This window comes from Schistocerca gregaria, chromosome 1, assembly GCF_023897955.1.
Source record: "Schistocerca gregaria isolate iqSchGreg1 chromosome 1, iqSchGreg1.2, whole genome shotgun sequence".
Taxonomy (NCBI): Eukaryota; Metazoa; Arthropoda; class Insecta; order Orthoptera; family Acrididae; genus Schistocerca; species Schistocerca gregaria.
In genome coordinates, this window is record NC_064920.1 from 822,197,052 (window position 1) to 822,223,671 (window position 26,620).

The 26,620-nt window shown below is 39.3% G+C and overlaps 1 protein-coding gene across 8 annotated transcripts in view; it reads right to left on the reverse strand.

The window, feature by feature from the left end:
• Positions 1 to 3,036: 3,036 nt before the first annotated feature.
• LOC126271264 (paxillin-like) overlaps positions 3,037 to 26,620 on the reverse strand; it is a 447,630-nt gene continuing 424,046 nt past the window's right edge. For 6 of the 8 annotated variants that reach the window (XM_049974139.1, XM_049974138.1, XM_049974140.1 and 3 more), the window contains 8 exons: positions 13,342 to 13,513; positions 13,101 to 13,221; positions 12,669 to 12,816; positions 11,544 to 11,813; positions 11,274 to 11,447; positions 10,944 to 11,174; positions 4,264 to 4,384; positions 3,037 to 4,113 (listed from right to left, as the gene is read on the reverse strand). In XM_049974139.1, the coding sequence (XP_049830096.1) occupies positions 3,968 to 4,113; positions 4,264 to 4,384; positions 10,944 to 11,174; positions 11,274 to 11,447; positions 11,544 to 11,813; positions 12,669 to 12,816; positions 13,101 to 13,221; positions 13,342 to 13,513 (1,383 nt within the window). In that variant the 3' untranslated portion in view covers positions 3,037 to 3,967. Of the gene's footprint in view, positions 4,114 to 4,263; positions 4,385 to 10,465; positions 10,676 to 10,943; positions 11,175 to 11,273; positions 11,448 to 11,543; positions 11,814 to 12,668; positions 12,817 to 13,100; positions 13,222 to 13,341; positions 13,514 to 26,620 lie in introns of those variants that run through there. The other 2 variants (XM_049974143.1, XM_049974142.1) reach the window with 1 other exon arrangement.

The following is a 26,620-nucleotide window of genomic DNA, read 5'->3' on the forward strand; positions in this document are numbered from 1 at the left end:
AATGCATTGTGGATGTGGTTTTGTCAAGAAAGAAGGAAAGGAACTCCAATATCTGGGCCAATTCTCAAAGAAAAAGCGATAGTTTTGCACAAAAAACTGGAAGCCGAAAGTAAAATTCCTGCCAGTGAAGGCTGGTTTGAACGTTGGAAAACTCGTCATGGTGTCCAATTTGTTTCTATTTCTAGTGAAAAACTATCTGCTGATGCCACAGCTGCTAAGGAGTTTTCTGTTACGTTTCATGAAATTGTAGAAGAAAATGAACTGTTAACCTGCCAAGTGTATAACATCGACGAGACAGGGCTGAACTTTAAAATGTTGCCAACAAAAATGCTCGCAGCTTCAAATGAATCCATGGTAGGAACGAAACTTATAAAAGATAGAATAACAGTCAGTCCTTGTAGCAATGCAGATGGTACCCACAAGATCCCCTTGTTCATAATTGGCAAATCTAAGAAGCCACGGGCATACAAAAATATAAATTTATCTTCCTTGCTGGTTTATTACCGCAATCAAAAATCTGCTTGAATGGACTGCAACCTTTTTAAATCCTAGTTTTTTGATGAGTTTGTGCCATCGGTCAAAAAACACTTCAAGCAAAAAAATCTGCTTGTTCGTGCTCTACTGCTGTTGGATAACGCACCATCACATCCATCTGAGGAAGATTTGGTGAAAGGGGACAGAAAAGCTCTCTTTCTGCCTCCTAATGTGACCTCACTCATCCAAACAATGAATCAGGATGTTATCGAATGGTTAAAAAGGCGATATCGCAGAACATGTATCAGCTCAATCTTGGAAAAATCTGAAGGAGGTCATAACTTATTTGAGGCAATGGAATCCCTGAACATCAAAGATGCTATCTACACAATAACTGCAGCACGGGATGAACTGAAACCTGACACACTGCGGAAATCGTGGCGTAAGCTTTGGCCACAAGTTATGACTGAAAATGAGCATACCAAAGATGAGCAAAACAATGACGTACTGGAAATCGTTAAAGATCTACAAATTCTGGAGCCGAACGTCCCTGCCAATGAAGTTGAAGAGTGGATCAACGAATGTGACGAAGACTGTGACCCTTTTGAAGAGCTCAGTGACGACCTGACTGTTGCCGCTGTTAGCCAGGAAACTGTGAATGACGACTCGGATGGCGAGGACGAACCCCTCACCCGGATTTCATACAACGAAGCAAAAAATGCTTTTGACATCGCCCTTCAATACATCAAGCAGAATCCAACTTTAACTCCAATGGATATTTTGTGGATAAAAAAATGAAGGGACACTGCAGATAAATCTAGAATAACATCTGCTAAACAAAAATGTATCACTGACTTTTTTTCCAAGTTATTTGTTTTTGTTTTTACTGTAAAAACAATGCATACAGTATAATCATTTCTTAGTTTATACACACAGAAGTTTATTTCTTTGCAAAAAATTTCTTTTGTATATACAGTGCTATAAACATTTTTTAGTTTACAGTATATATCGTTTATACATTATTAAGTACAGTACAGTACTGTAATTTGTTTGTCGTTTATCCTTTAAAAACCAATACGTACTATAGTGTGTGTAGACGTTTTTTAGTTAATATATTATTTAACACTGTGTAAAAAACATCTTTTTATATTACTGTAGACGTCTTTTAGTTCTTAAATCATTTAATTTTTTGTACTAAATGTCTCTTTATATTTTTTGCAATAAATATTAGATTTTTCAAATAATCCGATCTTTTTATGTTCCGAACATGGTCCCGGTCCCGAAGGTGACGGATTAGAGGGGTTCTACTGTATAAACTGTATTCACTATTTCAAACCTGACTTGTTCCATATTCTATGAGCAAATTAAGCACTAAATCACAATTTACAGGAGCTAAACAGAAATACAAATACTAATATTGTTCATACACATTATTAAATTGCCATTTTCTTGAAAAGATCAGTCTTCATGTAGAAATCACTCAGCGAGATTTCTTGAACTTTTTCACCAGCTCTTTAGCTATGACTTGAACAATCTGACGAATGCTTTTGGCACCAAATGCCCTGCTTCTCTCAGAATAAAGCCAAATAAATGTTTCGCAGTTGACATCTACTTTCTTGGTCTTTCTTCTATATGTACACATGCAGTATTGCTTTCTACATTTAGTCAGTTGCCCCATCTCTTGGTCTATCATCATCAAGCATGTCAATTATCCTCAATATTTATATGTAATGATTATTAAAAATGTTCGTTATTTCTTGGTAAAATACTTCTCATATTGTTTTTATTTTACAGCTGTAATTGTTAATTTCAGATATTGTGTACATCAGTTTTATTTTTATAAATTGTTTCTAATAAGAAATAAATTCCGTTCCCTTGCTAGTCAATTAATACAATTAGAGTTAAACACAATATGGACTAAATGCCTGGGGTACAAACAGCAGATATACACAGATACAGCAAGAAGAACTTGATCTTTTCAGGTGAATATGAAAAGTAAGTCTTTATACGAAATATGATGGCAGCTAAGCTAAGAAACTATAGACTGTAATAGGGAGTTCAGGCACTTAGGCATGTGGGAAGAACTTCACGACTTTGGAGACTAACACAAATTACTGCTTGTTCCATAACTTCAGAGAAGAATGTAAAAACCTTCTCTACTTAAACTGTGTAAGCCTTTAAAAAATTATGTAATGGAAATAGTTGTGTATGGAGTCCACTTTTGCTCTGAATTATATTTTGTGTGTTTGATTGAGTCTGTTATTGTCTCTTATTATTTATTTGACAATAGATATATCCTTACTGTCACTTCACAGAAGTCACTTGCATATTTGAAGATAATTTTCATTTCTTAGTTCAACACAATACGAAGTGGGAAATAGCACAGATTTCTTTCTTCCTTTTGTCCAGTCTATTTCTTTAAGCTGAAACCCAATTTCAAAAATTACACATCCATTTTTCACACATTACTATTGCTATACTTCCTCTTAAAAGTTTAGTACATAGGAAAAAATTAGCATTATTTTGGGGTTTCTCATAAAAGGAGCATTTTAAGACACTGAATAAGATATTAAATTTTTATTGTGTTCAAGTGAGAGTAACAAAATATAATTTGATGGCACATTAAATCAAAGATGTCATAAAAGAGGATAACTCATATAAAAAAAGGCAGTTTGAAAAAATTAACATGGCAAACTGGACACACAGACACATAATGACTTATACAAAAATAAATTTGCAGAAATATCTATTACACTTAAAACCAAACAGTTCTATATTTTTAATGTATATAAACTTCATTGTATTTTCACTCACATATGAGAAAAAGAAACATGATAACAATTACAGTATCCCTGTGTAGTAGGAGGAAAGGGAGATGATAAACAACAAATATATTTTCACATCAACTGGCTGCTATTCTCTGTACATTCATGAATCACACATTGTCTGAGTACTTGCACACCTCTATCAGCATTTTGCAGAAACAGGAAAATTGGTAAAACAAAAAATAAATGATAAGAGATAATATATTCTTTCCGAAAATTTCTTAGACTATTAGTACAATTCACTAACTCCTGTCTACCATAATCTTACAACTTTCATAAAAATTATAAAAATGAATTACAAAACCTTCATGTCTTCAGAAAAAAAAGGTAACTGAACTGTCTGCAAAATTAGATGGCTGTAATTTAAGAAGTAAACAATAAAATTATGTCCCACATATTTATATAACATAAAATGAGAAGAAGCAATGCTAAAAATCTTACTAAATGGTGCAGTGAGACCGAAAAACATATTTGTAGTTATTGGCAAGTAAAACAACATTACATTTTAGAAATGTCTATCTCTATACACATAAGAAATACAACTGGAAAAGAAAACAGATTTACACAATAATACATACAAAGAAATACAAAGTTAAGCTTTCTGCAATTACACATTTTAAAAATAAAAATAAAAATAATTCTCTCCAGTTATTTATTTCTTAAATTTCTCAGCCAAACAACTTATCAAAACAGCTGTGGCAGTATGGTTTGTCATTTTGTTCCTTAAATGTGCCTTTATTTAGTTGCTTCAAGCAGAAAGCACACACAAAATGCTCTGGATGAAACTTGCGGAACATTGCTGTTATGCAGCGACCTGCAAAGAATAGAAGAAGATATGAATTATGTCCTGTAACTCTATGAAGCTGTCATAAGTATACATTCATTATAATGATTTTGGAATGTAATAATATTTTTGGCCATGCATGTCTCTGTAACTGTGAATTGTATAATACAAAATATTGACCTGTTATTGGTTTGTGGCAACCAGCACAGAGAGAACCTCTCTTGGCATGATAGTGAGTCTCACAGTATGGTAGACCTTCATGATCAAAGAATGATCCACCATGAAATGGCTGTCGGCAGTCCTGCATAAAAAACACGAAATAATTAAATCTGATCATTCTTCGTAGAAAATCATCGACACATTAAGTGTTGAACAAAAATACAGAAAATTACTGAAACTCACATTTAAAGTCTTGAAATATTAGCATTTTGTTTTAACTTTAATGCCATAAGATGTTAATAAGAACTTAGAGATGATGAAAATTTTTATAAAACATAGACAACAAAACAACAATGGTACACATAAGTATAATGTGAGACACTTCATAAAAATATTTAAACAAACTTGCAAGAAATCCTTATAATACCAGAAAAATAGCAGTGTAATGAGACCTATGAAAACTGGTTCTGATATAACAACACTACAATAAACTATAATGCCAGGGTCTGTTCACTCATAGAAATTTATCTGACAAGAGAAGATAAGTGCCCAATAAATACTATGACAAGGCCAGTGTCGTTTAAAGAATTTACAGAAGCAGTGCACATGCATTACAAGAAGTTGCAGACAGAAAGAATTTTAATGACACAGGAAGATAATTTGTGAGACAAAAATGTCCACACATTCACTTATCATTCAAATACCAAAAAAATTCTTCAGGTAAGCTTCAGCAAAACTGACAGGAATGATAAGTGTGTCACATGATTTCTTCTCGGGTTATCAGCTGAATGTTGGCGTCGTCTTGTTGCAACATTTCAATGAGTTTCGTACCTATCATCTTCTGGCGAAGTCAGAAGACTTCACCAGAAGATGATGGGTACAAAACTCATTGAAACGTTGCAACAAGATGACGCCACAACTCGGCTGATAACCCATGAAGAATTCATCAGTGGAATATGCTGAGAAAGACTGCAGTTGCATATAAGTGTATCAGTAATGAAGAAACACGAAAAAACATATGCCCAGAAAAAATTACCCATACAGGCAAAATAAAATGTATTGATTGAGCCAAAACACTTCCCAGATAGTCATTTTGTTGTTATAAAGGGAGAAAGAAAGAGCAACTCTGACTGCAGAACACCAAACAGAATATAATCAGCCTTCATTATTGACAGATATATGCCACAACTGTTGAAAACCAACTATGTCCCTCACACCAGTCATCTAGAAGGGTCCTGAACTGATCTTTTAAAAAGCACTGACTATACAAATGTCAACTTACGCACTTTATCATGTGCACACATGGTCTATTATTTAATAAGGTTTGTATTCTTTAATTTTCCAAATAGAATACAGAGAAAGAAAGAAGATTATGGTTTCATCTCCTGTCACCTGATACTGTGTGTATAGTGTGCCATGACAATGTGAGAAATAAATGAATAGTGAACCATTAGACTTTTACAACATTAAACAACTCCTTTGGAAAACAGTATTATACCCTAGGAACAAACTGGATGATCTAGCATTGTTTTAAACAGACTGGCTTTATATTCAGGAAGATAGGAGTTTCATTCTTCATCCAATCACCCTGATTTAGGTCTTCTGTGGTTTCCCTAAATAACTGCAAGAAAAGAAGAGGGATGGTTCCTACTATAAGGCCATGGTCAATTACATGTCTCTTCCTCATCAAATTAGACTGGCTCTGTGGCTGGATTGAAGAGTTTTTAGCAAACAGAACACAGCAGGTTGTTCTCAATGGCGAGACGTCTACAGATGTTAAAGTAACCTCTGGCGTGCCACAGGGGAGTGTTATGGGACCATTGCTTTTCACAATATATATAAATGACCTAGTAGATAGTGTCGGAAGTTCCATGTGGCTTTTCGCGGATGATGCTGTAGTATACAGAGAAGTTGCAGCATTAGAAAATTGCAGCGAAATGCAGGAAGATCTGCAGTGGATAGGCACTTGGTGCATGGAGTGGCAACTGACCCTTAACATAGACAGATGGTAATGTATTGCGAATACATAGAAAGAAGGATCCTTTATTGTATGATTATATGATAGTGGAACGAACACTGGTAGCAGTTACTTCTGTAAAATATCTGGGAGTATGCATACAGAACAATTTGAAATGGAATGAGCATATAAAATTGTTGGTGAGGCGGGTGCCAGGTTGAGATTCATTGGGAGAGTCCTTAGAACATGTAGTCCTCTAACAAAGGAGGCGGCTTACAAAACACTCGTTCAATCTATAATTGAGTATTGCTCATCAGTGTGAGATCCGTACCAGGTCGGGTTGACAGAGGAGACAGAGAAGACCCAAGATTTCATCACAGGGTTATTTGGTAAGCGTAATAGCATTACGGAGATGTTTAGCAAACTCAAGTGGCAGACTCTGCAAGAGAGGCGCTCTGCATCGCGGTGTAGCTTGCTGTCCAGGTTTTGAGAGGGTGCGTTTGCTTCCCCCTATTATACCTCACGAGGAGATCAAGAATGTAAAATTAGAGAGATATGAGCATGCATGGAGGCTTTCCGGGAGTCGTTCTTCCCATGAACCATGCGCGACTGGAACAGGAAAGGGAGGTAATGACAGTGGCACATAAAGTGCCTTCCGCCACACACCGTTGGGTGGCTTGCCAAGTATAAATGTAGATGGAGGTATGCAAATGCCTGTTATATGAATTATGCTATTTTTATCATTCATAAATTGCAATACCATGACATGTTCAATATTCTTGTAAAAGTGAGCCACAAATGAATAAAACAACAAACCTAAATTTGGGTGACCGGACATGGTTTTGAACTTCCACTTTTCCTGAAGGAACAGGAGGGGGCCGTAACTAGTGCATCTCATTTCTCATCTGTAGCAACCACTCAATTACTACAATGTGTCCTTCAAGTGACCCAAACCTCACTCATTGATACATCATATTTGTTCTGTGCTGCCTCCAAACAACAAACTTCATCTGGACCTCATTTTATTGCCTTTAAATACTTGATGAACTTCTACATCTGTTTATATTAGCATATAGCTACATCCAAACATTCCTCAATGCAGTAAGAGACAACCAACAAAGTTTGAGGTTACAGCATTTCTGCCAAACACTGTTACTTGATATACACAGCGCACACTATTGTGAAATATCGAATACAGATTAGCATAAAAATTTCATAACACCACACTGCAACATCAGTATAAATGACACTAACATTACATCACCATTCACAAATCCCACAAGACATACTAACAATAATCTAGAATTCAGTGCATTTATCAGACAAAAACACTGCAACTATTAATTGCCAAAATGTAAGTCTGCATTGTGGGCTAACATCTTGTCTCAAACATTTCCATCTACCTCTACATCTACATGACTATCTGCAATTCACACTTAAGAACCCAGTGGAGGGGTTGCTGGACCACTTTGACACTGTTTCTCTACCACTCCATTCTCTGACAGTGCATTGGAAAAACAAACACTAAAATCTCTCAATGTGAGCTCCAGTTTCTCTTATTTGATTACAATAATCATTTCTCCTTATGTAAGTGGGTGTCAACAAAATATTTTCACATTCAGAGAAGAATGTTGGTGATTGAAATTTCATGGAAAGATCCCGGAACGAGAAAGGCCTTTATTCTAATGATTGCAGCTCACATTTCGTATTCTTGACACCCTCTCTCCTATTCCGCAATAATACAAAATGAGCTGCCCTCTCTGAACTTCTTCAATGCGCTCTGTCAATCCAGTCTGGTATGGACCCCATACTGCATGGCAACTCTCTAGCAGAGGATGGACAAGCATGGTGAAGGCAGTCTCTTTAATAGGCCTGTTGTGCTTTCTATGTGTTCCATAAATAGAACAGTGTCTTTGGTTTACCTTCCCTCAACGCTATTTATGTGATTGTTCTAATTTAAGTAGTTCATAATTGTAATTCCTAGGTATTTAGTTGAATCGGCAGCCTTTGGGTTTGTATGATTTATCATGAAACCAAAATTTAATATATTCCTTTTAGTATTCTTGTGGATGACCTCACACACATCATTATTTAGGGCAAGTTGCCACTTTTTACACCATACTGATATCTTGTATTAATCATTTTGTGATTGGTTTTGGTCTTCGGATAACTTTACTACATCATCCGCTAACACTCTAAGAGGGATGCTCAGATTGTCTCCTATGTCAGTTATGTACATCAGGAACAGCAGAGGGCCTAAAACATTTCCTTAGGGGACACCAGATATCACTTCTGTTTTACTCCATAACTTTCTGTCAGTTACTATGAATTGTGATCTTTCTGACAGGAAATCACAACAAAAATTTACAGGACTCTTCCATGGTTACCTGTATTATAACTTGAGCACATCATCAGTTATGAGGACCAGAATTATCTTTTAAGTGTGTAAAAACTTGTTTCCAAATGTTGTAAATTTACTAACAGACTGTCTCATAATTAATACTTTGTATTACATTGACACATGAAACTGTTATGGAAGTGTGGAGTACTGCACCTCTAATTTTTCTCCCTCCTTCTCTGACATTATAAAGAAGTTTAGAGGCATAAAATATCTAGATGACATTCATCTTTACTATTTATAAATCTGTTCATAATATTTCAACATGGACTCTCTCATGCAGCAATAGACAGCACACTGTTTCAGAAAATTCTTAAACCATTACAATAATTTCACAGTCCATCTTTCAGTAAGCTGAAAGAGTAGAGTTGCAGATTCATTACAGAGAATGCAAGTTGTGGCAGAGAATGCAAGTTGTGGCAATGCTTGCACATATACAACAATTCATTCTCAACTTTTAGTGAAAACTCTGGTGAATTACATTCAAGACTGGCAGAAGCTACATTATCATATTTTTATGTAGACTTCAGCTGGACAGCAAAACAATCATGTGGATTACTCAAGTGATATTCAAAGAGACAAAATGCTTCAGTTAAACATTTCACAAATAGTAAAGAGAGGACAAAGAAGGAGATAGGAGAGAAAAACTCAGTAACTGTTGTTTTGGATGCAGTATTCCTCATTTTATTTATTGTTCAAGTCTGGGTGTTCTTTCTTGAACATGCGGAATTTACAACACCAAACATCAAAATTTCTGTCTTGGCAACAAAAGAAATGTAATCAAAGTTTTAAAATTTTCAGTTCAATGAAGATTAAAAACTGACTACTTGTGAAATAATGATAACCTTAGCATTTCTTTCAAGTTTGTTGCTAAATATAGAATCATCATTAACCGAATCCTTCTTCTTATACAGTCTAATAGTTTCATAATAGTTTGCCATAAAGCAACTGGAGCTCACAGGATGAGTATAAATATCATATTTGTATACAACAAGTTGCTGAATAAGACATTGACATTTTCTATTACTTAAATCCATAGTAAAACGCCTAATATTCCCTGAGCAAAATCTCAACATATGTTATGATATTTTAATGTAAAAATCATTTTCCTTTTGTTTTATAAATTTTAATCACTGTATAGATGTCAAAACTGAAAACAATTTAGTGACACAGAAGATTATGAGATTATATGCAGCCTTGAAGTATAGTGCTTAATCAGTTCTTACGAGGGCATGTCCGCAACTAATGCTACCATATACACAAAGAGGAATGTTTGTCTTTCGTGACCTATTATAGTACCCCCAAAACAGATAAAAATCACTGCATGCATCTGAAGATAAGTTTTTGTTTGCTTGTTGGTCAGAGCTACGGTATGTACTGAATAGAATTTTTTCCTTGTAAACAGTAACATGCATAGCACATGCCATTACATGAGCTGCTAATTAAGTAATAAATCAATAAAAGGAATGATAATACACATGAAATTAGGTAACATGCGTGTGGCACATGGCCGTGTAACAAATAACTTGTACACGCACATGCTAGCCATAAGACTTTCTTGAATTTGTTTTGTTTATTTTTGGTTTTTATTTTGTGTTTATTTTCTTTTTAAATTCTATTTATTTTTTTCTTTTCTTTTGTTTTATTTCATTTTATTTCATACAAATACATGATATCTGTGTAAGTAACTACAACATAAAACTCAGGATAAGAGATAATAGGGATACTAGGTGCCTTTCACTAAAAGAAAAAAAAATGCTGCATTCTATATGGAAAGTGAGATGACAGAGTGGTAATCAAATGATTTGTGTGTGGAGTAATGGGAATTGTTGTGTGTCAATATATCTTCTTTTATAGTACACAAAATGTAGAAAGGAAATGGGAAATTTCACTTTATTTAACTTTTTATTGGTTTCAAATAAGATGGGGGGCAAGAATGGCACTTCATATGGGTATGACATTTAGTCTTCTTCATCATCTTCCTCATTTCCATCATCTTCAACTCCAACACATTTGGGACAGACAGGTTTTCCTTCCATTGCATAGAAAGATTTACCAGTAACTGGCTTCTTGCAATCCTAAGCATCAATAGAAAGACACATGAACAAAGAAGATACAAAATTTACATTTAATGTGCATGCACTGCAAGTTTTCCTTGCCATTCAAGTGCGCTAAAGAAAATGAGAAAATGAAAAGCTGTGAAAGGCATAAATAATAATTATGAGTATTTTCAAGCTAAACAAAGCTGTTAAATAAATGTCATTTTTATTTATGGATTACAGGAACAATAGAGCTACTGACAAAGAATTAAAGAATGAAATATTTTTATACAGGACAGTATCTTACCCGGCAAACAAAACAGTCAGAATGCCACTGACTGTTCAAAGCTGAGATATAATTTTCCATAATTGGGCGATTGCAGCCACCGCACTTTGGTGCAAACATATCAAAGTAGTCATCACGACAGTAAGGCTTTCCATCACGTTCATGAAATCCCTCCTCACCAAACTGTTTTCCACACTGAGCACAAAAGAAATGTTCAGTGTGCCATGTTTTCTCCAATGCAGTTACACATTTCTGGAAGAAAGATTACATATATATCAAATTCTTCTTTTTCTGAATATTGCACCCTTTACTCTCAACTAACTATAATAAGACTGATTGAGTAATACTTACATCAAGAATTGGGCCATTACAGTAAGCACAACGAGGTGAAAAGAGATTGTGATAGTCAGGTTCACAATAAGGATGACCGTCTCTTTCAAAAAAGTTCCGTGTTCCAAGTTCTTGGTTACAGTGTGTACAAGTAAAGTGCTCTGGATGCCATGTCTTACCAAGAGCAGTGATAACCTGAAAAATGTAGCATGTAGCATAACATAACAACATACACAGGATTTTCTTTAATTGCAAAATAGTAGTCCACAGAGCAAAAATTTAGGGACATACCTGTCCAACAATAGGTTTATCACAAGCACTGCAGCATCCCTTTTGAGTCGTGTTGACCCCCTGACGGCTCATGTCTGCCTGAAGGTTTCCAAGCATAGAATCAAGTTGATTCTGTTTGGAGCTACTAACAGTTGTGGCAGAAGACGATGTCAGCTGCTGGGTATGAATCTGGGGAGAAGCTTGGGGTCCTGGAGAACTTTTTGTAGCTTTGTTTGGTTTGGCGTATGGTGAATCAGTTACTGTCTGATGCTGATGTGTGCTGGCATTGATCTGTGGAAGATATTTAATGAAATGAATTACCCATCTGATAAAGTAATCTCTAGTTAAGCTACTAGTGTTACACATATTACAGAGAAAGACAGCCACATTCATAATTAGGCTGCACTGAACTTTCTAACTAATTTGAACAGATTTCATTTATATAAAATAATAAAAAAAAGTAACAACAGTTCATTTGAAAGGCACTGCAAAATTCCTGGGAAACAGCAAAGACTGAAGTTAAACGAATTTCATCTGTGAAAAGCAGCTAAAACTTTCTGTAATATCTGAAAGCTACATGCTAGGAAGATGCCACGAGAGAGAGAGACCTGAGAAGGTTGCTCGTTGGGAGTGGACTGAACACTGGAGCAGAGCTGAGGGCTTGAGCTCGTGCCTCACTTCTCCTCCTCTCCCTCTTCCCCTCACCATATGGCACCCCCTCCCTACTCTCCCAGCCCCACCCATGCTTCAAACTATTTCTAGCTTTCAGCAACAACATGGGCCAAGAATGGATACGCTCACACCCACAAGAAACTGTGCATATGTGTAAAGGAGGTCACACAGGTCTCTGATAGCTGCAAAATTAATAAACACAGTACATTAATCAGTACTTTACAGTAACTAAAGTTGCTGTAAAATTTGAGATGATTGAATTTCACAGCTTAAGAAACACACTGATTAGACAACTCAGCCTCAATGAACAACATAAAGAAGCGTTATTGATTTAATTAATGTAATGTGAAGACTTACGATTTTACAGTGTGTGTCTGACGCTATGTTGAGATAATTAATTCACAATGACAATAACTGACAATTTCTACCAATTATGAGAAATGTAAAAATGGAAATATAAGTTTAATAGTTCACCTTGAAATCTGCCAATGATGCCATCAGTATATCTAATTCTTTTGTGGCTGCAGATGCACCAGCACTAGATGTCTTCGGATAGTCGATATCTGTCCTGACTTCCCGAACTATCATAGAACTTGTCTGCTGATGTGTATCATTTACATCACTAAAAAGAAACACAAGTGAAAATCATCTTTTTTTCTACAACATTTAATATTCTCATTCTTTTTCTGGGGAAACAGAGCAGATTTAACTTAATACAGTTAGAATATGGGACACTCTCAAAAGGAAAAATAACAGCAGTCTTTGCAAAATGTTCAGGTAAGATATAGCATAATTAATTACAGCTATTTTGCTAACTTAGTTGTATTCCAACCATTCTTATATTCTCGTTATTCATATTAATGCAACTGTGTATACAAATACACAATATTTTCTGTTCTGACTTACCCATTTGGGACTACAGTATTTAGTTCATCAAGTAGGCTATCAACTGATGGTCTGACTCTAGTTTCTTGTGAGCTTGAAGGTCGTCCAGTTGGTGTTGTTGAACCATTTACTGTGCTCATATCTAGAAAGCACAAATTTTAGAGAAGTTTAATTATATTCAATATGTTATCATACCTTAACAAGGCACAAATATTCCACCATATGTAGAACAATAGGAGAATGGTACACAAATGTTGCTTACCTCTTCTTTCAGTATAGCTTGAATAATGTGCATTGCTCAAATCTTGAAGCAGTGTGTCCAGTTCAGAAAGATTGTTATTCAGTGATGGCATTTTTGCAGGAGTGCTTTGTTGATAGGCTGTCTTACTGGTCATTACAGAATCATTAATCAGTCGCTGATTCTGATATGTGGGCTGTAAAGAAGAAAAAATAATGATAACTATTTGCATAAAATTGCACAGTATGCTGAGATTACACTGATCCAAATCTTATCCACTTGCTTTCAAAATCTAGTAATCATATTTTCAACCTAATCTTCAACTCATAAGATGAATCAAGCACACAAAAATGCATATGCTTGTAAGCAATGATTTCATAACTATTTGTCACAATGATAACTACTACAGACGAAAATTAATGAGTAACTTTTCCTTCATCACATTTTCCTGCTTTTATTCCATCATGTGGGCATTTCTATGTTAATTCAATAACCATACATCAAACACAAAACTCAAATCATGAAAAATAACAATAACGAGTAAATGTTTTGGCGTGCACTTCGACTGAGCATATACTCTACAGTACCACATTTACTTGATAGATAATTTTTGAAACTTCAGCCATTGTCTTGGATAAATTTTCTACATTTCCTGCCTTGAAAGACTTAAGACACTATGGAGACTGGTGTAAGAATAAAATGAAACAGTCATTAATCCAAGATTGTTTTGAATGTCACAGTGTTTTACTAGGTGTAGTAATGTTGGGAGGTGGTATCTCTTTACCTTCCTCTGACCTCTGTGCTGATATATCCAGCCTGTTACATGGGAACCTAACATTCTCTTGTGGACTCCAAAGTATGGTGCAACTCAGCTGTTTCGTGTCAACAAACATTGGTAGAGGTGAAAGAAGTGAAAAGTGGCGGATAAAAATCCCAGAATTGACCACAGATCAAACCCAAACCATTGGATTTCTGTTCTGGCACTTTACCACTGATTCACTAAACCAATATAAATGTATAAATTCTCTTAATTCTGAAGCTATAATCTGATACACTATACGTTTACTGTGACAGCAACAATGAAAAAAATTAATTTCACAAGTTAAACACTTATGCCTGCAAGTATCAACAGAAAACTCTCATCACATAGCTTTATAAGTACCAGAAGTAATGGTTAAACTTCTAAGGTGTCTACCAATTACAGGTGAAATGGACCATGCAATTCAGAAGTAAGTACTCATTGTTTTAAACAGATCCGAGTAAAGTGCTGCAGGACTGCCTGTCCATAACACGGACTGGATCACAAAAGTATGCCTGTGACTATGACCAAGATGCTCTGTCACTACACTTTGTACTCTTCAGGCTCTGATGCCATTTGTGCAGCTTGTTCATCAACAAACAGAAATGGTCTTCAGGCACTCCAGTATTTAAGACACAAAATAAATCTAAATGGAATATGGCACAGACATGTCACTTGATGGAAGACTTCCAGAGTGGCCGAGTTTCATGCATCAATGTGCCTCAAGTCAGAGCGCTAGAAACATATAATGAACTCAACAGGTCCATCATTTATTTTGGAATAACCGTTCAAAGCAATACAAGAGGGGGGGGGGGGGGGAGGAGACATTAACCATGTAGTGAGAAAATCATAATATACCATGATTCATTAGGACAGTTCTGAAAAATGTCAGTTTCATATGAAGTGCAAAATTCTTTTCAGGTGCATTACTGTGTAGTGTGAAGTCTATTAGAAATCTCAGATGATAAGAATGATGCAACAGACTCAGATAGTGAGCACTACAGAGGAGACATTATGCTTTAAGCAAAAAAAAATGCTCTTGTCAACTTTAGTGGAGGGTAAACCACTGGCTACGAATTGGCTACATCTGTGAAATGTAAGTTGTAAATGGGTGAATAAAGAGACTGAATTGAATTGATATTTCTTGTAACAACATAAACACTGCACATGAGCCATGGTTTCTATGACTGGAGTAACATCGTCTACATGTTGTACTGCTATTAACTCTGTCACGGTGTGTAGACAGTTGCAGTAGATGTAGCTTATGAAGATGTTACGTCTCACACTTGGTTTCTTACAGTCTGAACAGTAGTAAAGTGCTGGGAACTTCAGTTTCAGAGTGATTGTCAAAAAAGTTTGTTACATGGTACAAAAAGAGCCTGGAAAATAATACCAACTTTGAGGAAAAATGGTTGTGGAGCTCATAATAAATTTTTATCTGCATCTTCTGCTCTTTTCTTTTCAAAGTGCATCTCCTATAGAAATAGAAAGGATGGTTAGAGTTCAGTGTCATTTCATGACACTGACCTTGCCTCACTGTGTACTCACCAGAGCACATAAGCTAAGCAATGTCAGATGTACTTGGATGGGTAACTGTCTGGGTATGCCAGGTACTTTTGGCTGCTTTCCCTTTGCCTTATGGCAAAGGGGAGGAGGGGTGTGGCATAAGGTTCCTGATCATTTGTCTTTGCACCAGTGCCCTGGATTAAATTCCTAAACTCTTTGCAGACTCTCATGAAGTGAGGGCATCTGACACGGTCAACAGTGATTTGTCCATCATCTTCGTTCTTGTATTTGCTATCATCAGCATCATCATGACCATCTTCATTATCATCATCTAGAACAAACATGAGAACACTCTACATCTACTCATTACAATCACCTAACTTAACAGATACACTTAAAACACACAACTCTCAACTCTGCAATGGAAAGGTGCCATTGTGCATGAAACATAGAAAAACCTTTCAAATTAGGTGGCTGAACCTACTCTTTGTGATCTCCCAGTCAAAATTGCCATGTGACTTTACTTCAGGGCGTTTTCAGCGCTGTTGTCATTAGAGAACTAGTTCAGTCGGAGAAAGATGGGGGAGGAGTGGCCACAGCCTTTTCAGTCAGTCGTCCATAATTTGTGTGAAATAATTAGTGGAAACTGCATAAAATCTAAATACGAGTGGTGAACCGTAATTTGAAAATCACTGATACCATATAACAACCCAGAGCATAACTTTATTAATAATGTGAACACCCTCGTTTAAATCCCTCATTTTTCGAGCTTGTTTCCCGAAAGATCTGCATTGCACTGAAATATAATTCTGTTTTTATTAGGTTATGGAACTCTGACCTTGAAGGTAGGAAGAAAGATTAGGGCTTAATGTTCCGTCGACATAAAGGTCATTAGGGACAGAACACAAACTCGGGCTGATTCCGAGGAATGGGAAGGAAACTGGCTGCTCCCTTTCAAAGGAACCGTCCTGGCTTTCACTTTCAGTACAGTCGGTCTCAGAGGCACCAGTACGACAGCTGTTAGAATGGTGTTGCATTTATCTCCCATCATGATAGAAGTTACAAGAGTTTTAATGAGAGAAAGCACTTTCCGTCTGCAACATATTGGTGCTTCATGGTGTAACACTTTCTATTTCCATTATGGTGAACTGAGGTGACAAACTTCATAGGACAGCGATATGTACATCACAGATGGCGGTAGTGTCGCATACGAAAGGTATAGAAGGGCAGAGCATTTAATCAGGTACTCCACGTGAAATGGTTTCTGACGTGATTATGGCCTCACGATGGGAGTTAATAGACTCTGAACGCAGAATGATGGTTGGAGTTAGACTCATGGAACATTCCATTTCGAAAATCGTAAGGGAATAAAATATTCCAAGATTCACAATGTCAAGAATATGCCCAGAATACCACATATCGAGTATCACCTCTCCCCACGAACAACGCAGCGGCTGACAGTCTTCACTTAACGACCGATAGCAGTGCCATTTGTGTAGAGTTGCCAGTGTTAACAGACAAGCAACGCTGCGTGAAATAACTGCCGAAATCAATGTGGAACGTACGTCGAATGTATCCGTTAAGACAGTGCGGCAAAATGTGGCGTTAATGGTCTACAGCAGCAGACGACCGTCGCAAGTGCCTGTGCTACCAGCACAACATCGTCTTACAGTGCCTCTTCAGGGATGCTGACTGTTATCGTTTGGACCTTATAGACTATTGGAATTTTCTCGGGCTTCTAGGCGTGTCCAGTGGTTAAAATTCACGAGCTATCGCCCGAGTTCTCCCCGGCCACTGTCAAATGATTGAGGCTGCTGCTGCTGCTGTCCTTATATAGCCTCGTTGTCTTCACTGACGTCACTGGTGCTCGCTCCACCGCCATATATGGTAATGTTTTCACTGCTCACTTGCCGCGCCCGCTTCAACCTTCCGATGGCCGGGTTCCAAGCTGTGCTTAGCTGCAGGCCGCCGTCTTTATTGAGGGTGCTGCCAGAAATTTTTAACTCGATCACTTCTTTTATAACACTGTTCCAAAAACTAGTAGTTCGCGTAATAACATGTCTCGGCAAATGCAATACGGTGTCCGTTTCCTAAAGCACCGCTGATTTCTCAGGATACCGTTAGCGAAAACATCTCTCGAGTTCCAAACTGTAGCCTGGTCAGAGGAGTCCAAATGGTTCAAATGGCTCTGAGCACTATGGAACTTAACATCTGAGGTTATCATCAGTCCCCTAGAACTTAGAACTACTTAAACCTAACTAACCTAAGGACATCACATATATCCATGCCCGAGGCAGGATTCGAATCTACGACCGCTTGCGGTCAGAGGAGTCCCGATTTCAGTTGGTAAGAGCCAATGGTAGAGATCGAGAATGGCGCGTATCGGACAAAGCCATGTACCCAAGATGTTAACAAGTCATTGTGCAAGCTAGTGGTTGCTCCATGATGCTGTGAGCTGTGTTTGCATTGAATGGACTGGGTCTTATGGTCCAACTGAACCAGTCATTGATTACCGGCCGCGGTGGTCGTGCGGTTCTAGGCGCTTCAGTCCGGAACCCCGCGACTGCTACGATCACAGATTCGAATCATGCCTCGGGCATGGATGTGTGTTATGTCCTTAGTTAGGTTTAAGTAGTTCTAAGTTCTAGGGGACTGATAACCTCAGATGTTAAGTTCCATAGTGCTCAGAGCCATTTGAACAGTCATTGATTCGTTGTGTTTGTGTTCGGCTACTTGGACACAATTTGCAGCCATTCACGGACTTGATGTTCTTGAGGAATATTAACATTTTGGACAGTTCGAGCAAATGATAGAGCTACCCAGGTTTCTCGACATGAGTCCCATAGAACATTTTTGGGACATAATAGAGAGGTCAGTTCGTGTATAAAATCCTGCACAGGCGGCACTTTCACAATTGTGGACGGCTATAGAGGAAGCTCGGCTCAATATTTTTGCAGGGAACTTCCAACGACTTTTCGAGTCTATGCCACGTTGCGTTGCTGCACTGCTCTAGGCTAAAGGAGGTCAGAATCATATTAGAAGGTATCCCATGTATTTTGTCACCTCAGTGTAATGAGGTATTGGTTTTATCAGCCATCATGATGGAAGTAATAGACTTTTATTGAGAGCAAGCTGTTGGTGTCTCTCCAATATGTGTGATACATACTGGACTGATGCTCGTGGTGTAACACTTTCCATTCTCGTTGGTATAATTTGAGGAATAATAGAACGATTTGTTCAGGATAAATATTTCCCTTTAATTGTTTTTACAAAAAGTTAAAACTCGCGGCGGACGAGCGTGGGGCGTGCGCTGGGCCCGCGGCTGGAGCGGTCGCCCCCGCGCTCTATTTGCGTCTGCCGGGCGTCGCGCCAGCCGCCGCCGCCGCCGGCGTCGCGGCCTGTGTAACAGTACCGGCGCTGCAGCGCGTCTTCCGCGCCTGCCGGCCGCCCGTTGCATAATGTCAGCGGCCCCTCCAGGGCCGACGCCAAGAACCGGCCGACGCCGCCGCCGACGCCGCCTCCTCGCCGTAGCTACAGTTTTCTGGACCGCGGCTGACAGCGCAACAAGCCTAACGGACACACGCCGGCCACTGCGGCTCCGCACACAGCTAAAAATGTCTTGTCCTCGACACAGCCGGTGCGAAGACAATTACCGCCACGGACAGGTAAGTGCCGTAGCACGTGTCACCACGGCAGTCGGATAGCAAGACGACTACAGTGACCAGAATCCCGTGTTCGCCTTCCAGCGGAGGGGGAGCTTCGTACTGTCGTTCTATTCCACTAACAGTGGTGGTTCGTTCGCCGTCGCCCGTCAACGACCGTAATCACTGGTATCTACACGGGGTATCGAACCCAGGAATGTTCCATGCGGAGCACTGCCGTTTTAACCTCGCTAACAGGAGCAAACGAAAGTGCTCGCATACAGTCAATCGGGATAGCTTCGTGCCAGTTTTTACCATTTTTTTAACAATACCGGACACGAAATAGGTTGCAATCACAGCATAAATTGTAACATTTTACATCTAAAGTTGCTGAGTACTTGGGGAAGCGAAAACATACACTATGCCCTATTAGAGTAAAAATCTCTATTTTAATACTGGTCCAAAGTTACATTGCCACTTAGGCTAACTTTATACCAGTCTTAAAGGACATAGTAATTTTGCTATATCTAATTCTCTGGGTAAATTTAGATCGCGTCAAAAGGAAATCAGGTGTTAATAAGAAGTGAAAACAAATAGGGTTAATTCAATACTGCAGGTACAATTTGAAACATCAAGCTGTTTATATCGTCCTGCCATTGATCAACACAAGTCACTGTGGCCGGAAACACTCTTCACAGCCAATGAAATTAAAGCACAATCACAAGAGCTCTCAGAGCCACAGTACGACAACTCTTAGTATGGCGTTGCGTTTATCTCCCATCGTGATAGTTGTCACAAGACTTTTAATGAGTGCAAGCAGTTTTTATCTGATGCATATTGGTGCTTCATGGTGTAACAGTTTAGATTTCCGTTACTATTCACTGAGAGCTCATAAGAAAATGGAAAAGCCGGCCGGTGTGGCCGTGCGGTTCTAGGCGCTTCAGTCTGGAACCGCGTGACCGCTACGGTCACAGGTTCGAATCCTGCCTCGGACATGGATGTGTGTGACGAACTTAGGTTAGGTAGGTTTAAGTAGTTCTAAGTTCTAGGGGACTGATGACCACAGGTGTTAAGTCCCATAGTGCTCAGAGTCATTTTTGCAGAAAATGGAAAAAAAAAACCGAAATACTAAATTCAGATCAAATAAGTAATAAAACTGTTACTTAGCACGAAATCATGCAAGGTGGTGGAGTAGAAACCACTTGAAACAAAAGTAGTATGCGGTACAAATATACCCCACTAGCAAGAAAGTTACTCTGATTGACTGTATTCCAGCACAGAGGTATCGGCTCTGTTTTCAACGTACCTACAGCGCATTTAAGTTCTGCGAAACAGAAAATAGTAGAGAAATACGCAGTGGCATCTTCACATTGCTAATAATTGGTACGATGATCAAACGCAGCTGTACAACTTTTCTTTCAAAAAACTGACTTTTGGAACGCGCCCCACACAGCCATCTTAAAGAGTGGAAGATAAAACTGCGTTTCGATGATTCGGAACATTCCTTTGGGCCAGCAAAAGACGTACAGTTGAGAAACATGTTATCTGCAATGGAGCAGCAAGAGCCTGAAGCTGAAACCGCGGTGTTACTTTCGTCTCCGTTAGCAATGTGGACGGAATGTTACCGTGCTCATTATGAAGCTTTAGGCTGAAATCGGTATGAGCCAAATTGTGATTATTCATCCCAGAATTCGCGCCAGGATTGAGAGCAATAGCACAATTTCAGTGTGGAATAATATTCATGATAGTGTTCTTTTTTTTTTTTAAAAAAAAAAAAAGTCTGTTTAAAGATTTACTTTTTAATTATGGCGCTCATATATCAGGAATTATACTGAATCAATGCTCTAAGGCCTGATATGTTATTCACACTTTCGCGATTCGCTATTCTTAACCACTTTTCCAGTACTGAACATGGTTTTTACCTCTGGCAGTACTTTGCGTATGTGGACAAAACCAAGTCACGCGATGGTAACGATTCCATGTTGAATCGTAGGGCGCCCTGTAACTGACTGTGTAAGATGGTCTTCGGGTTTTATATATGTAACGATATTCCGCCTCAATGACGCACTGAGGGTGTCACACCCTATTGCTTTACCTTTCCTTTAATTTTCTCTAGGAAACTAAGTAGATTATATTAGCAGTCCCTCGCTTTTACTGAGCGCGGTGGCGCAGTAGTTAGCATAATGGACGACGGTTCAAATACGCGTCTGGTCACCCAGATTTATGTTTTCCATTACTTCCCTAAATCGCTCCAGGGAAATGCCTGGATAGTTCCTTTGAAAGGACACGGCCGATTTCCTTCCCCATCGTTGAAGCGATCCGAGCTTTTGCTTCGTCTCTGATCTTCCTTCCTTCCTTCCCTCACTCCTATACCGTCGTTCCTAATGACGTGGCGAATGCGTTAAGAGACTGAACTAGTTTCTTGGAGCAGTCACATTCGAATATTCGAAGTGCCATCCAGATTTCGCTGATTCACTAAATCTTCAGGGTACATGCAGCTGTCGATTTCCTTCCCTGTCCTTGTTTTATAAGCACAGTGCTGACGGGACAGTTTCTAAACTTCGTCCTTTTCTTCATTTGTTTCCTTTTGATCTATTCTGACACGACTGTAACACCAACCTCATTTTACAACTTTCCGACATTAACTGACGGAAAGGCGAGCCTTAGACGGTTCCAGCACGGTACAGACACACAACCGATTACCGCACTGCAAATGAGCGGAAAATATTTTCAGGAACTGTGCAGACGCTCTTTGAAACGAGTGTGAACGGGCGTAAACTGATGCAGTCTTCGTGTAATTTGTGCTCGTCGCGTAAAGAATATACAAACAACAAATAAACTACCGCCATCCGCATTGGCAACAACTGACAAAGGCAAAATTCTGACTGATGACAATTATTTGGAGGAGGATAGGATGTGAAATGGTTGCCATTCCCTACGTCTACAGCGATATGAGAGGAAATCGTTGATGGTTCGCAGTCAGGAAACCGAGACTCGTCTCCAATTCCCCCCGAACACAATCCTAGCGTTTCACAATTGTGTCAAGCCGCTTCATAGCAAATTTTCAACTCATTTGGTTGGATATATTATCGCCTTTTCATTCCCTAATTGTTGCACTATCTCACAATCACAGAAGAACTGTGCAATCCAAATTAGAGACAGCTTTCGTACAAATCTCCACGATTAACACACCCCTTACTTCCTTTTAAACATACGGTACCTGTGTGTCTGTGACATCTTATTAACCGAGAGCATTCAGATATTGACAGGATTGTAATTAAATCCCCCGCCCCGCCCCCCCCCCCCCCTCCATTCCCCGTGTCTGCAGATTTTTCAAACATCTTTCCTCGGATGAAGCAAGATAGTTCTAGAGAGGTTCTCGCTCACTGTCACAGAAAGAAAAATTGGTTCATTTCCGTATAGGAGCGACATTCTTTTTGCAGTTGAAACTAGTTGACTGACGACTAAAATATAAACACAGCCTACTTCAATATGTAACACGGGATGATACTAGACACTGATATAAAATTACGATTCTGTTGTTAGCTTGCCACGCACTGGTGGAACGGAGGATAAACAACACTGATTCTAACGTCACTATGATTTCGTGCCTTTCATATTATCCGAATTCCTCTGTTGGTCGTGGACAAACAAGCAGAGCAGTAGCTCTCACAATCCAGCGGACTAGAAAAGAAATCTGCTGGCGCTTATTTAACGAATCGCCTTGCCGTTAATCTTCAGTTGTTTAGGAAAACGATGCAGCACAAGCCTCATGGTGCTGGGGCCGGAATAGAAGAACGGGAATTTTGGCTACGTAGAGTGCCGTATCTAAGAATTCCCTCGTAGAGACCACATACTTAAAATATGTAATGAGATTACCGTTAGTCTGGAAAAACGTACTAACACTGCAAGTAAACAGAAGAGACTTATGTTGTAAAGACACTTCCGCGCAGATTACGAGTCTGTACTGGACCTGAACCCTAATCCAGGCCCTTGCTTTTACGGGAAATGATCTTACTGACTGCGGAACTCATGAGCGCCTCATGATCCGGCTAAAAAGCTTCCTTCTGTCAATACCCTTCACACTGCCTTTCCTGCATACCTGGAGCCCCTAATTCGTCCACAGCAGAAGGACGATGACGACATAATATTTGGGCCACGGAGACAATCATGGACACTAAATACTCTCAATAGAGTCAGTTTCTATCTCTCTCTCTCTCTCTCTCTCTCTCTCTCTCTCTCTCTCTCTCTCTCTCTCTTCTCTGTCCGCAGCTCGTGGTCGAACGGTAGCGTTCTCGCTTCCCACGCCCCCACGCCCGGGTTCGATTCCCGGCGGGGTCAGGGATTTTCTCTGCCTTGTGATGACTGGGTGTTGTGTGATGTCCCTAGGTTAGTTAGGTTTAAGTAGTTCTAAGTTCTAGGGGACTGATGACCTCAGATGTTAAGTCCCATAGTGCTCAGAGCCATTTGAACCACTCCTCTCTCTCTCTCTTTCCCCGTTCAGTACAACTCTGCAACACCTGCATCAACTTCAGTCAACCCTGATTAACATCTGACATGGACTAGTACACAATTATTGTGGAAGAAGACAACCGTTATACCATTAAGGATGAAGTGAGGGTGTGAAACATGATGACGTGCAATAATAATCGAAAAGTTCATAGTTTTCTGGAATGCTTGTCTGATGAAATGTAACTTTTAAGGCTAGAGGTGGCTGTAGGAAACGGTAACACATAGCGCATATCTATGGAATATTGGAATAAATCCTATCAAAGTTTGTACCCACATGTCTCACTATCTCGGGAAAAATTACTCTAGGACAAAACATTATATCACCTATATTTAAGGGTTGGGTGTGGAGAAGTGGGTATATACACAAAAATTTGGAACGTCGTTGGCTATTTCAACAAAATTTATTAAGGATATGACTCACTCTGTGGAAAAAACATACTGTTGAGGTAAGCCAACCCGGAACACCCTTAAGGATGAAATAATCATGAAACACGGGGTAATCAGATAGCATTATAACATCGCATCAGAGGATAGTGATATGGATGGTGGTGGTTGTGGTGAATTCAATTTATGGGGATACCACCTTATAAGGAAAACCCACCTTCCTCAGAATTTTTTATGAAACATGAGCAGTTTGTAAATTCGTGCTTGACGCATATTCGTGCTTGACACACAGTATGGAATATTCATTTCACTACAATGGCTCCTTACTTCAAAATATTCAGTCTAGTGCCTTCTACCATCTATAGGTCTGGGGCACTTTGCTTTATAGATTGCACCAAAAGAAATCTAGCGACTATTCATATTTTAACGTGATGGGTGAAATACAAAGTTTAGCTTTTATTCAAAAATAATTGGCTAATGTGATTCTATATAGAACTTTCGAATGAGAACACAACGATGCATGTTCTACACTAATAATTAATGTTAAAACTTCCTGGCAGATTAAAACTGCACAACAGAGCACACTCCGACTATATACCTCTGTAGGTGCCCTAATATCTTATATCTTACTCTAATGATTCCAACGCGAGATATTTGCACAGTCTACTTCGAAAACAATTTCTCTAAATTTACCAATTAGGGTTTCGTGAGAACTATGTCATCTTTCTTCCGCGAATTTCCACTTAAATTCCCAGAGCATTTCTGTTACACTTCTGTACGGGCTATACCGATCTGTTCCGATCCTAGCAGTGACGGCGATGAAGCATCGTGTCACACACTCTACGAGACTGCTCCACTGCCGCCCACAACTTGCGGAAATTGATGAGAACTATGTCCAAGGCGCATACGTGTCGGTTTATGACGTCGCACATACGCAGAATTGGAATGAAGTGAGATGGCATGAGAGGCGACACTAGCACCCTCAAATCTCTGGAGCGTTACCCCAACCGTTCTGACACAATTCGGCAGATGATGTATTGTCTTGGCGAAGGTACCTGTTGTACGCGAATAAACACGAGCAACGACCAATAGCTTGCTGTATCGTTCGCAGGTGAGATCCTCTCTCAAAGGCACCATTTAATCAATCCCATACGAGCTTCACCATCACGAGAATACCTCCATCATCCGCCAGAATGGCGCACTGTTGAGAAGTGATGTGCACCGCCTCATTTTGTTTCCGACGAACCAACGAGTTCCCATACTGCTCATTCCAGGTGACGGTGACTTCTGAGCACCACGGCTCTGGATGATATTACCGTCACAACGGCCGTTGATCACCACCATGGAACTGGTGGGTGTTTGATGCAGGGCGGGTCGTCTAGCTGTTGTTTCTACTCGCGACAGTCGATGGTGACCGCTGTCACGTCCACGACCCCGGAAACAGGATGTCTCATGCATCTGATGCTTGCGACCTGCTCGCGATTAAAAGCGCCGGTACGGCCCACGTTGCCCTAGCTGTTGTCTCCAGTTACGTGGACGGCCAACGCAAACCCTCACATCCCCGTCGCGCGACAAGCCACTGCGCGTGGAGCGCTTTCTCTCTTCAACATAATGGATATCTCCAATAATTCTTGAGCCTACGTTTTCAGTGGTTTTTGCTCCATGTAACTGCTAAGGTGCCTCATTTATCGAAATCAGAGACGACACTTGCCGCTGTCCGTACCAAAATATAGCTGTTAGTCTTTTGTAGCTACTCCGTTGTCAAGAATGCAATAGAAGAATGTGTGGATACATGCTAACGTTAACTTAAGTGAGCCGTAGAGTATCAACAAACTGGAATGCAAATGTTACTGTCAATGGCTAATCGTGCCCTGGAGAATGATTAGGCGTATTTCCCACGAACTCCATCTTATGTTTGGAGGGATTTTCAACCAGTTTAGACTACCCTTACACTAAGAGAGGGTATTTTGAAAAAGTCCCTACAGGACGATGTAGAATTTTTTCTATTTCAATTATCGCTCGTTTAGCCGTTCCATAAGCGACGTCGCTAAGGCAAGCAAGTGCAGGGTGGTTATAATTCAAGAGCAGTTGCTCACAGAGGTCCAATGCGGGATTTGATTATCGTATGGCAGCGAAACTTTGTAGATATTCTACCGCGTTAATGCGAAACAGACTTACGGTAAAAAAAACTCAGTTTCCAATTTTGGCTACCAGGTGCAAACTTGGCGCTGTGAATGCAAGAAAGGCGTATAGAAATTTTTCCATATGTAATAGATTAGGAATACGACATGGACAGGAAAGGTCAGACATGTGGGAAAGGCAAAATGTTGATTTTATTTTAAACCGACGACTCCACATTTTGTGCAGTATGATTATCGGAGATGATGACGATTTGCTGCATCTGTAAATCGACCTGATCACAGGTCGCCCGCAGCAGTTCCGGTTTAGAGACCGAAGGCGT